Here is a 13,903-nt window from a genome sequence, read left to right on the forward strand (position 1 = left end):
AAAGAAAAATTATAATATTGATTCAGTAATAAAAGGTAATACATGCAATAAGATGGAAAATAAGGGTGCCAAATCAATGCTTCCATTCAAGACTATGCCATCTTATCTAAGAAAGGATGTATCACAGCTCTATCATGGTTTTACAAATATCTGATATCACTGCCATAACATACTTTATTATTTATGCTACAATATGGCATCATTTTTCCTCCAAAAAGTTGTAATTACTGTGAACGGAACATCAGTGGAATAATGATATTCACTGCATCATAGTAAAAAGAATGTGAAACACAACATCAAATACATTTAACACAATCATCATCTACTTAATAATATAACTTAAGTAACTAAGCCCATAAATGGATTCAAATTACATTGGCAGTTTCCTATAGAATCTTTAAATTTTGATTAAGTAAGACATAAATGTATAATGGTGTAAACATTTTGATAGAAGTAATCAGTATAAGGGTGTGTTTTTACCGTTTTGGTGTCGAGTCCATTGGTGACAGGTTTAGCCGTCATCACCGGAGGACCAGCTGAATTAGCAAGGGATGCCATCGTCATGGCAATAGACTTTGGATCTGATTCTGCCAGGGAAAAAACAAACAAACATATGATTCTAAAACAATGGAAAGAACTACAATGATAGTTTCAAGAGATGCCAAGTGGAGTTGATCAGAGGGTATGAATATCACAAAGAATATTCTGTTTTTTTCCAAGAAAAAAACTTTTCTACCTTCTGAAAATGAAGTACAAGGGCCCGAATTCACATGAATTTTGGCATGTGCAATAAAAAACGGGTCAATGATCTACAAATGATCAAATCGGTATAAGACGCATCACAGCATTTGTAAGATCATGCTCAGGGGACGTCAGCATATCAATTAATGAGACTGCACTTTCAATATCATATGTCATTGGATATTGAAGGAAATGCACCACAAGGAATGTGAAGCTTAGTGTCATCTAGACTAACCTGCATCTTGGTTGGCATCCTTTGTATCCATCTGCTCTTCTCCCATAGCTCCATTATCCAAGGCCTTATCCTTGGTCTCTTCAGCAGGGGCCCCGTTGGTCTTGGTGGTATCTGTAGACTCAGCCGGTATCCCTGTACCAGGGGCAGGGGAGGGGTCCGTTTCCATGGGCGTGGCTTCTGGTTGTTCCACCTTCGGATGTTCTTCTGGTTTTTGTTCTTTTTGTTGTGACTCTGTTGGTTCTGTAATAAAGTAAGTTCACAGTCTTCAATCTTTACCCTATATTCTCTTTCTGACGGATAAGTCACATCCACACAGAAGTAATAGAACAAGTTTGAATACGACACAAGACATTTGCTCAAGTAACATGTTTAGAAAGGACTTTCTTTTCAGAAGAATATTAGATTCATAATTGAAGCTGCAATGGACTCCTAGGAGTAAATATAAGAACAGATTAGGGCATAAGAATGATATTACAAATTTAGCTATGACAGAATTCAACCATGTATCCAGTGTGTTAATTATTCACAATGAGTAATGGATTCAACAAGATTATTAACCATGTGATAAGACTGCTGTAGGTAAGGAAGATGATTCAATCCCTCCGACATTCAAGAAGCTTTATTTTGACCGTTGACCTTTTGATAATAACAAGATACTGAATACAACTAACCCGAAGGCTTCTCTTCTTTCTTTGTTGCATCATCGCCCTCTGATGCTTCTGTAGTGGCAGGGGTTGCAGCCTCTTGTGTTGTGGGAGTTGGATCAGCAGCAGGTGCTGCCGTCGTTTCTGCAATTGAAAAAGCAAAAAAAAAAAAAATTGGGGTCACCCATGGAAACAAATTTCATTACAGATCAAGTTTGTTATATCTTCAGTTATCAAATTTCTTGATCAGACCTCAGTTACACCAAAACTGCATTGTCTTTAAATGTTGATTTAGTTTAAAAATAATATTATCTACTCTAATTGTTTAGGTAGTGGCAGGGTGTTCTGCGAGTTCAGCTTGGATACCAGGGTTGATTTCTATTACAGTAGCCGTTTCCTAATATCATGCCCTAATCCTTTGAACTTGAAACTTAACTGGACAAAAGGTACCATCATACCTACAAGGCCACAAAGATAAAATAACTAAGTGCCCTTGACCATGCTTTCAAGGTTTCATACCTGTTGTTGGTTGTGTTTCTGAACTATCTTTGCTTTCTTCCGTTGGTGTAGGTTTGGTTTCTGTTGAATCTTCAGCCCCCTTCTGTGGTAATAGAACAGGCAGAGATTAATGTAAAGAATATACTGATTACAAAAATTACATATAAACTAATGATTGAATTCTATCATGGAAGGAAACAAATAAGAGACCAAAGGAGGATATGAAATATTTCTTTATGTACGGTTATAAACTCATTGAATAACAAGCTGTTTGGGATGGATAAAAGCTAAGATGACCCTTTTCCCTTGTTGAAATTCCACTGTTACCAACTCATGCTATTTAAATAAACTTCTAGACTTGTACTACCAAGCACTTTATGAATATACTATCAAGATAAAATGGACACCTATGCAGTACAGAAAAGGTAAACTAGCGATTTTCTGTATTATCGGTTGTTTTCAAAGTAAATGAATACTTAATGGACTATTGAGATAAAAGAATGAGATCACAAAGATGTACGAACCTGTTGATCTGTACTTGGTGGGCTGACTGTAGGTTTGGTGCCTACTGTTGATATAAGTGTGGTCTGTGCTGTACTTACAGTGCTCAACTAAACAAAAATACATAAATGGATGTTATAATAGAAGCTATTAACATGAATATAAAGGTTTTGTTGATGATGCTATCTTTCTTTTCCATTGTTTTCAGTCAACATACAGTCAATTAATTAGTATTTAGAAAAAAAAATCATGATCACATAATGCATTACTTATAGACTGCCAAGGCCAAAATGATCCATTCTTATTACACAATATAGCTGACAGATATTGTACAATAATAGCTGAGGACAAACAATTGCAAATCTCACTCAAAATTACAAGAGGGGGGGGGGGGTGTTACCTACTATTCAGTTGGAACTTGTTATTGAAAAGATATTGTTTGATAGCAATGAAGTCTTCAGGCTATAAATAGAATTCACAAATAAATTATACGTCAACCATAAGAAATCTCCACAAGCATAATGTACATACATGAAAACCATGCATCTAGTTTCGATTGGTGGGCTCATAACCACTTCATTCCTTTGTTCAATAATAAAAAAATAAAAAAAATTGTTGGAAGATAAATTTTTTGTGAATTCTGATTGATGTATCAAAAAATAACTTACTGCTACAGGGGAAGTAGTCTTTTGCACAGCCGCTGTATTGGAGGCAACCTGCGCGACTGTAGAAATGACTGTGTTAATGGCAGGGGAAACGTTTGTGGATGCTGCCCCCGTCAGGGCTGAAATAGGAATGGTGACCAGCTTAGTTGTGACTCCTACAGAAAAAAAGAGAAATGGAAACAATGTCATAGTAACTAAGATTGCAACTGATAAGGTCTCCTTTAAAGGATGGATAAGCATTGTTGAAATAAGAAAAATTTGCTCCCAGCAGAATGAAAAGTATAACTTATCTTTAATACAACTCTAGATAAAGCAAGAAATAATTGAGGTTTGTCATATGCTCTGCCTGAGATCACCTGGCGGGCAGAGCGAGTGTGTTGGTTAAAGCAGTAAGGTGCAACAAACAGAGCTATGCCTATCAGAAGAATATCAAATGCTTTGTTTGTATGCTACTGAGACATGAACTTTCTATCATCAATATGTGGATATATGAATGCTACTATACAAATGCTGTTCATCATTATCACCATATACTACTGATTACTTAGACTGCAAAGCTCAAGCAATTCCTGCCTGACCTATTAAAAGGTTTTGAAAATTCAACAATAATTTTTTTAAATTCATAGTCAAAGTTACAAACTGCTTATAATATCTAAAAGCTTTCCTCCAATCACTATATTCCTGACATTCATATTATCATATTCTTCTATTATAATTTCTGTGATTAAAGGAGAATGAAACTCTTGGAGCAAGTTAGCTTTTGTGAAAGCAGAAAAATCAAAGAATAAGATCAACAAAAGTTTGAGTAAAATAGGACTAGCAATAGAAGAGTTATGAGCATTTGAATGTCGAGATCACTAATGCTATGGAGATCCTCCCATTGGGAATGCGACCAAGATCTATGATGTCACAGATGAACAACTCTCCCCTTTTGGACACTGAAAATATACCCCAAAACATCTCTTTTTGCTCATTCTAATCATATGACAAACGATTCATCAATGATATAATGTTGTGAAACCTCTGTACTTGTCCTCTCATAAAGAGAACTCTATAAAAGTGAGAATATAAGTGAAATAAGTACTAAAGTAATGAGGGAGTTGTACATGTGTGACATCACAGATCTTGGTCGCATTGCCAATAGGAGGATCTACATGGCATTAGTGATCTCAATATTCAAATGCTCGTAACTTTCTTATTATTCATTCAATCTTCCTCAAACTTTCAACAATATGTTTTTTTTATTTTTCTCTTTGATATGGATTTAGCTGGTTTCAAGTGTTTCATTCTCCTTTAATGCATTCAAAATTTCCCTTTAGAGCCTGTTTTTAGCTTAAGTAAATCCCCCAAATGTGTCTATCAATATTCCAATTCATTACTAGATAATATGAAATGTGCAAGCCCTTACAAAATTATGATGTGGAAGATGTGAAATGAAAATGTGCTTTACAAGATAGATTTTATGTCTTTAAATGAACATCTATTTTATCAGGTGTCTGATCAATATCTAAGGGATGAAAATTTCAGGATACAATCTTTGTAGCTTTCTAATATCCATTCACTAAATTTATAAGATTACAGTAATGCTGAATTTTTTTAAAGAAATAACAACATTGCCCAGAGAAGGAGCATGATAACTAAGATTTTAATAATTGAAATTTCACACAAAAATTGGCAGTTAAAAAAAATAATAATATGCAACATTTAAATATCACTTAATACAAATGTTTCTAAGTGCTGCAAAAAAGATTTTTTAAGGAATGTTTGCTTTAGCTGACTTTTATACTTCACAATGTACACTTGCCACAACAAGACTGGAAATGCTTATTAAGACCCCTTGACATAACTTTTTTGATAAAATTTGTAACACAAGAAATTTCAATGCTATACGTAAAGATGTTTTTCCTCTTAGACTCACACATCTTTTGAGACCAAATTTGCAATGCTAAGGTCCAAATAATGCCAGCTTTGTTAGGCTTCAAAATACCCCAGTCTTTTTAGGGTAAAAAATGCTTGACACAAAATGTAAATGAATTTTTCTGGTTTTTGAATGACTGAATGGATGAAATGTTTGAGAGGTCTCACCGGATGAATTAGCAGTGGTGGTGATAGTAAGCGGTGATGTCAGGCCTTGAGAGGTGGAGAGTGATTTGAGTAGATTGGCAGCACTGGCCTGGTTGAGGGTACTCTTAGCACCACCCTTGGTAATGATCTGAATAGTGTTACCTGCCACCTGACCGCTGGCCCCGGAGGAGGATCCCTGGGGGGCTACAGCACGGATGATGGTGATGGGGGAATTCCCTGCACCAAGACCTGTCGGGTAAGATACAATTATATGACCAGAGTGTAATTATTCTTCCATCAAAAAAAATTAATGAAATTATTTAGCATAGCTTTCTTCCTTCAAAAATGATTAATAAAGTATTTAGCACAGCTTTCTTAGAAAAGGTAAATTCTGTACTATGTCATCATCATTGTCATCAACATCATCAACACCATCATCATCATCAATACCATCATCATTATATTCATTATGACCATCATTACCGTCATCATCATTATCATCATCATCATCATCATAATCATTATCATCATCATCATCATCATTATGCGTTGTACGTACCAATTTACCCCCTCCCTTCCCCCACTCTCCTCATTCACTAATTATATATGCTTACTAAATTTTTCACCCGTTTTTATCTGGAAATAATGATCAAGTACAACATCAAACATAAAATGTTACTGGAATTTTAATACAAAATAAAACTTCATATAACTTGTCAATGATATAACTTAATTGTACATACTTCTTATCCATCGAATGAGTGAATAAAATCCTAATTTAGATGGATGTAAGCAAAACTTGAATAACCCCACAAATTGAAATTTTCATAAAAACCAAATTCCACTGTAACTTCCACTTTTCAGAGCCAGACCATAATGATTCCTATTGAATCCTAAAGAATCCTAATTAATATAACCTACCCAAGATGATCTTTGAATAAATATAACCTTACCTTTGAGCGTTCCTGATAGGATGGTAGGAGAGGAACCTGCTTGGGTGGTTAAGACTATCTTCTGTTGCTTACCACCAACCCCTCCGGTTGTGATAAACTTGGTAGGAGTACCTGTAGCTCCAGTCAACATCTTGGTGGTTACTGTTACAATGGTGGGTGTCTTGCTGGTTGCAGTGTTGCCTACACCTGCTGTATGGTCAGGTAAAGGGAATTTTGATCAATGATTAGCACGGATATTAAAGCATGTGGTGGAAAGTAGCAAACTGCTTTTTAAAATTGATGCCCATGGTAACTTCCTCTATTTGAATGATTTTCCATGAAAAGAGTGTTCGAATCAATTTTCTTTTCTAATGTGGATTCTGCGATGTCAATAACAATCACATATCTTTTACCAAGTTCAAGAACACATTTTCTCTGATGCAATGACACTTGTTAATATATACAACAATGGATGTTCACACATCGATACAGTTGGTTTGAAGAAAACAAAATTGGAACATATAAGATTTTTCTTTCTAAAGTTGAAGTGTATATTTCACTTGAATGACAAAACAATGGGAATTTTATTGCTTTATGCATTTCAGATGTGAATTTACCAAAGATGCAGTCTATGTTACCTCTGCCTCCCCTGGTATACAAGGTCTTGGTACAATCATTATGTCAAAATACCCACAACCATCATAATCACCACAAAACAACAAAAAAGTAAACATACAAACAATAGCAATCCGATAACAAAATTTAATTGGTAAGTGCCTTTTCACAACAAACACAGTGCAGATAATAATGAAAATTAACTCTACCATATGATCCATGCTTGGGAGTTTGAAAGACAAAATAATATCTGGGCAAGACCCCCAAATATTTTTAGGGGTCATCCCCCTAAAAAAATAGCCCTCACAACTAATAAAATGTTTCTGGATTTATGTCACTTGGCATAAAACCACTATAAATAAAAGTCAGGAAAAAAGCCCCCATGCAGATATTTTCTTTGTGAATCCACAGACTAACCTTTACCAACTGGAATGGTCTTGATGATACTCTTTCCTTGCTGACCTGCCGTGATGCTACTAATGCCCAGTATGGTAGGTTGACCTTTCAACCCTGCCTGGCTGATAGGGGTGATGATGGTGGTAGGTTTGCCTCCAGCCTGGGTGGTTGAGACGAGCTTGACGATGGTAGTTCCAGGACCTACACTACCTGTCTTGGTTGCACCCTAGGGAGGTTGGTCAAATAATATTCAGAAAGGTATTTTCATAAATCAAGTGTATCGTTACCGAACCGTTTATGTTTCCAAATCATTCACTCAATTTAATTTCTACATGTATTTTGCTGCCTGTTCCTTTATTTTCTCACTTTTTTTCTTAAATACTTCTCCCATACTACTCACATATTAAGTTTGCTTCTCAACCAAATAAGCTTCATTACATTCTAGATTGTGTAAAACAAGACCCTGACACCCTTCTACAAATTTTTAAACCAATATCTCTTTATCATGAAAAACCAAACTAACTTACAGCATTCTGCACGAGAGTAACCGTTTTAGTGGTGCCTGAAACCATAGCCGATACAACCTGAGGTTTGCCACCAGCTGTGGCCATCTTGAGTCCGCCTCCTGCTGCGGTGGTCAGCTTGACCCCTTGTGGCAATGTGACACTGACCCCTCCTGGCATGGTACGGGTCACTAAGGTCAGGTTAGACCCTCCTGTGGTCAAGAGTGGTTTGTTGGGGGTTGGTGAGACAGCAGTGGTGCTGGTCATCTTCTGCGTCCCTGCAGCAGCCTCGGCAAGAGCTACGATACCACTCAGGGTGTTTTGTGACTGGACACCAGGAGTAGGCTGTCAGAAGATTAGAAAAACATTAATTCTCTGTTATTAGGCCTAAAAAGGGTATGTTCCCCTCATTGGAACGACCCTAAAATGCAAAAAACAGGGTTGCTTTTTTTTAAGCACACCAAAAATGTATAGAAATGTATTGTTCTTATGGGAAAATAATTTGTTCCAATTAGTATTCAATGGCTTAAAATAGTACTTTGATATATGCGTTTCAACATGTTTGACTGCATAAATGAATGACCTCATTCATGATTTTATTTGTGCTACGTAGAAGCGATGGTATTTAAAAAATTGGCCAAACCTTCATTTAATTGTTTCTCTCATATTACTGCTTCCGTTCAAACCAACATGTCATTGTAAATCTCCCCTTCAAAAGATACTGTATATAGAGCTATGCCTGGACTGGTGAATTGAAACTTGTTTTGAAGTATCAAATTCAAATTACTTTCTTGAATTGAAATACCAATGAAGTAAGAAAAATATGTTCAGTTAATGTATACAGAAGTAATTGCTCGTGGAACTGATTGCAAAATTAATAGTAATGCAAGAAATCGGTACTAAGAAAACTGACTGTCCTGTGAAAACACATTAATATCATATTGAAAATTATAGTGAATATCATCCATATTTATACATTACAATGTTATTTACCTTGCTGAGTTTAATGAGTGAACTGGCCCCTGCTGACCCAGCCAAAGATGTCGGGCTCTGAATCTTAACTCCTGGAGCTAAAAATAGACAAGAAAATCAATTCAAATTGTTTACAAAAATACATTTTCTTTGGATCACTGTATTGCAATGTTTTACTTGTAATGTTTTCAGAAAAGAATAAGGGGAAATATGTGAAATTTGATGACTTTATTTTGCAGTAAATTTGTACAGATAAAGGAACAAATAGGCACAATGCAACACAGGCTCTGCTTTAGCATACTTATATTAAAGGTCAAGTCCACCCCAGGAAAATGCTGACTTGAATAAAAGGAGAAAAATCAAACTAGCATAGTGCTGAAAATTTCATCAAAATTGCATGTAAAATAAGAAAGTTATGACATTTTAAAGTTTCGCTTACTTTTCACAAAACAGTGATATGCACAACTTGGTGAGTCAGTCGATGATGTCCATCACTCACTATTTCTTTTGTTTTTTATTGTTTGAATTATACAATATTTCATTTGTTATAGATTTGACAATAAGGACCAACTTGAGTGAACCACATAGCATTAAACAATGCTAATTCCAAATGTTCAGGGAGGAATTAATCGTTGTATCACTTGACAATGAGGAGAAAATCAGAATATTTCATATTTCATATAATAAAAAACAAAAGATATAGTGAGTGGATGACGTCATAGTTTCCTCATTTGCATACCAGCAATGATGTGCATATAACTGTTTTGTGAAATTAAGCGTAACTTTAAAATGTAATAACTTTCTTATTTTACATCTGATTTTGATGAAATTTTCAGTGTTTTGCTTGTTGGATTTTTCTCTTTTTATTCAAATCAACTTTTTGTTGGGGTGGACTTGTCCTTTAATGAGAACATAGACAGTTGCACATATTATCCTGACATGTTTTGTATGGGTCTATTAGTGTAAGTTTGGGGGGGAATTTCTTAATTTCTAGATTTGGAATTGCTAAATGAATCAAGATTGTTGTGTAAACACAATAGGTAACTTCAACATCAATGTGAACAGAAAGAAAAGTTAATGATCACTATTGATAATATGCTTCCTGTGAACTTTGAAAAGTTACAAGTTTGCCTTTAAAGAGAGCCAAGTCATGCGTGACTTGACAGACCATACTTGTCTATACACAAAGTTATGTAATAATGGGAGGAAAATCAAGTTATATTGCTCATAACCACTTTGTTTTTGCAACAACTTGGCCTGACTGCTAAGCACTCAATACATACTTTAGCTTTACAATTTGAATTTATAGTAAAAACTCACTTTAGGCATGATTTTTGTAAATTGGAATGTACTTGTCCCTTAAAATATCAGACCTTCTGATCAAATACATTTACCAGCTCATGCACATCTCCCAATCATCTATATCATCATGCAGAACTATTAATAAGTTAAGTATCATTTCCTGATATCCAGGGATCTCCAAATGTAATTACTATGTTTGCCAAATTTTTAAACATCTAAACATCAAGCAATCGCACACGAGGTATATTTGTCACTGCTTTTACATATTTCAAGTTTATTTAACTCATTAACATCTGTCCCAGAAAGCAACATGTAAAAGCAGAAATAGAAGCTTTCACTATAAATACTCATGCAAACACACTTCACAAAAGCTTCCATCTGCTATTCACAAGATAATGATTTGGCAGGACTGCCAAGTGCTTTATAACTTATTTTATCATCACAAATACCATCAACGTATTTCTATTGAAATCCATTAGGGGAGGCACCGCTTTGTGTTTCATGTTGTTGAGTGGTTGCCAACAATGCAAAGATACAGGCATTATCCAAAATAAACAAGTTGTCAAGTTAACAAAAACATGTACCATTTTCATCTGCCACTTGATGCAAATTGGATATGATAATATCTGAATGACAAATACAAGCTTTTAAAGAAATTACAAACATGCAATGCTATATTTATGATGAGTGGATACAGGCAGGATATATCTCTTTCAATTTCTAAAAAATAATTTTGGTCCATGTTATGACAATATTGTACAGCAAAGTAATCAAATACTTGATGATTGAAATAAATAACTTCCTGTAACAACAATGACAAGCAAATCACTATAAACGAAATATAAAAATACCGCTTGGTGTGATGTGGTTATGAAGAAATACTCCATTTGCTCACCCTCAGTGAATAATACATGTGGGACAATGTTTACAGTGCTTTGACAGCACCAAACATTGATGGACTAATAAACTGAAAAGGTTTTCACATTCACTTTCATTCAGCACTGACACCTACTGTGCTAACACAACACTGTGAAATGCTAATCATTGTTCAAATGTACCTTACAATCTTTAGCATGAGTAAAGCATTCACAAAATGCAATATTTTATCCAAATGTTCCATTGAACATGCGACCAGTCATTCATTTGGCATAAAAACGTCTCAAAAATCAACATCTATTTCATGCTACAAATATCACAATGCACTGACTTTATCATTATTATCTCAACAGATGGACACATTCTGCATGCAGTCTCTTGCTTTCTCTCTCACACTTACTATTTTTGATCAACTGAATAGGGCAAGTGGCCGAGGAGCCTGGAGCCACCACCCGAAATGTGGTGGTCGCTGGAATCAAGAAGTCAATATGTTAGTCTCATTCAAGGACATGCACGGATGAGTGGTTGATTGACAGGTGGGATGGGGTTAAGGAATAATAAACATCGATCACATTGATAACACTCTTCACTAATATCAGAGAATACGTAAGAATGGGTTAATTTGAAGGCTTGCAAACTGTTTATGTACAGGTCTAATGGAAGTTGAGTGATGGAGCTTTTAAAGAATTAAATAATTCAAAGAAAAGCATTTTAAAATTAGAGAGAATGAATTGATTAAAATGTGACAATTTAATTTGAAAGCGTTTGTGGACACTAATATCAGAAAATACATAATAGGTCAATTAGAAGGACATCATTTTTTTTTTGCAGTGCAATTATAATTGAAGTTTCATGAAGGAGCTTTAAAAAATTAAATAATCTAAAGAAAGCATGAATAAATGATTAGAGAGAATGAACTGATTAAAATGTGACAATTAATTCGAAAAAGATTGTGGATAAAAGGAAATATAGATGTTAGTTATGTCATTTTATATTGCGTATTATTCCACCAACAGAAATATTATCAACAGATACACTCAGTAAAACATACAAGATGCAAACAACATCAACTCGCTTCAGAGTACATAATGTAACATTTTTCAAACAATGATAGCTTTAAGGTTTCAAATGATCAAAAGAGAATTATTTGTAATCTAATTTGAACATAGAAAATATGCATAGTGTACATAATTGGCACTATAATGATTCACATCTTATCATACATTGCAATACTGGGGGCCGTTTCATAAAACTGATCATTAAGAGTGACCTTTAAAAATTACTGGTGATCCTTTCTTGTGGTAAGTGATATTGACCATTAAATGTTCATTGGTGATTACTTAGAGCCTAAGAAAGTTTAACCAGTCGTTCTTAAAGTCGCTCTTAACTTATGAACAGCCTTATGAAACGCCTACCTGGTCCAGTAATGAAGTGATTATATAATGCAAGTCTGATGTCATGGTCCTTTGTTATAGCATAGTGATGAATTAATCACTTGTATTTTCAGAAGCCGTTGTCCCAAAACATATTTTTTGGCGACTTGAAATTGTTTTGAAAATAGTTTCCATTAAGAGTCAAATGCTGTCCCATTGTGGTACTCTCCGAGTCTACAAATCACAGCAAAACAACTTCTTCACATACAAAGAGAAAAAAAATCCCTTTCCTTAACACAATTGATCCAAACTTCACAATCAATTACATGGATAACAGTAATGTACACACCACACACCACAGAATTAACAAATGAATATCAATCATAAAAAGAAAGATCCAGTGATTGGCTGCTCCCGACCAAAAAACACTTACCTTGTGTTTTGATAGGTGATTGGATTGGTTTAGCGGGAGCAGCGCTACCCCCAGAGGGTAAAGCTGCACTTGAGGTAGGGGGCATGTCATACTTCTGAAGCTGCAGTAAATAGGCATCAGCTGAAATGCAACATTAGCAAAAGAAGCATTTTAGGCTCACAAAATGGATATCATGGAATGTAGATACAAAATCATTCAACAGCCTAATACAGATTTAATGGAAAGATCTTTAGGTTTTTTGTTCATCCGTTAGACACCACAAATGTTCTTTAACCTTGTTAGAACAATTTTGCCTGTTTCCTTCTGTGTATTTATTACCATGCTTCAAATACTTTTTACGACTCTGAATGTCCGTCTTACAGGTCTTGCTGACAAGCAATATTTTATTGAGCTAAACATCAATTCAGCCAACTTATATCTCGAAGATGAATACCTCCAAAAAAATTTACTTGAAAATCATAATACTTATTCTTTCGTCATGATACCTATGAATCAAGCATCCATTGATTGTAAACTTGCGACATTTTTTGGGGCTTGTTTGAAATACCAACCTGTAACTACAGCACCCCAAGATACTTCTAGGGTGGTGGTGCTAGCTCGTACCAGCTGTACCCTCCCTGGTGCCATCGGTTTCTCAGTCTCTAAGAACCAAAGATCTTTGCAGCACACCTACAAGAAAAACAACGATTGTATCTCACATATCAAAGTATAGGATATGTTCATATTTGCTAAACTTACATAGCATATTCCCCAATAAAATACAACAAGGATTTTCCCTCAAATATGGAAAGTAAAGAATATGTTCATATGTACTACACTCACAATATTCCAGTATATCTTTAATCCATCCATCCCAATAAAATCAGTTAAGTAATGTGAACTAACAGTTGAACTGTGACCCTGCAGCTATACTGATATGGAAAAAAATGTAAATCATCATTGATGAGTTGATCTAAAGTTCTACAAGGAATAGAAGGTAAAATGCCACTTGGTCTATGTCTACTTTACATTTGGTCTCATTCATGGTTTAATGCTAATTTTCTACAATTCCGTCTAGAAACCATTTTTCAAATTTCCATTTAGTTGAATACCATTTTGTCAGAATTTCGAAATAGGCAGTACCCACTTTGTCTAATATCCACTTGGTCTAACA

At 35.0% G+C, this 13,903-nt stretch overlaps 1 protein-coding gene across 2 annotated transcripts in view; it reads right to left on the bottom strand.

The window, feature by feature from the left end:
- The window catches only part of LOC129255775 (host cell factor 1-like), a 35,709-nt gene that overhangs the window by 9,176 nt on the left and 12,630 nt on the right, over positions 1-13,903 (bottom strand). The window contains exons 7-19 of one of the 2 annotated variants that reach the window (XM_064096662.1): positions 13,302-13,419; positions 12,751-12,870; positions 8,788-8,864; positions 7,819-8,139; positions 7,313-7,517; positions 6,302-6,487; positions 5,370-5,597; positions 3,288-3,439; positions 2,643-2,729; positions 2,140-2,221; positions 1,648-1,764; positions 977-1,216; positions 481-587 (exon numbers count right to left, since the gene is read on the bottom strand). In XM_064096662.1, the coding sequence (XP_063952732.1) occupies positions 481-587; positions 977-1,216; positions 1,648-1,764; positions 2,140-2,221; positions 2,643-2,729; positions 3,288-3,439; positions 5,370-5,597; positions 6,302-6,487; positions 7,313-7,517; positions 7,819-8,139; positions 8,788-8,864; positions 12,751-12,870; positions 13,302-13,419 (2,040 nt within the window). Of the gene's footprint in view, positions 1-480; positions 588-976; positions 1,217-1,647; positions 1,765-2,139; positions 2,222-2,642; positions 2,730-3,287; positions 3,440-5,369; positions 5,598-6,301; positions 6,491-7,312; positions 7,518-7,818; positions 8,140-8,787; positions 8,865-12,750; positions 12,871-13,301; positions 13,420-13,903 lie in introns of both variants that reach the window. The other variant, XM_064096661.1, reaches the window with a different exon arrangement.

Source organism: Lytechinus pictus, chromosome 3 (genome assembly GCF_037042905.1).
Source record: "Lytechinus pictus isolate F3 Inbred chromosome 3, Lp3.0, whole genome shotgun sequence".
In the NCBI taxonomy this organism is placed as follows: Eukaryota; Metazoa; Echinodermata; class Echinoidea; order Temnopleuroida; family Toxopneustidae; genus Lytechinus; species Lytechinus pictus.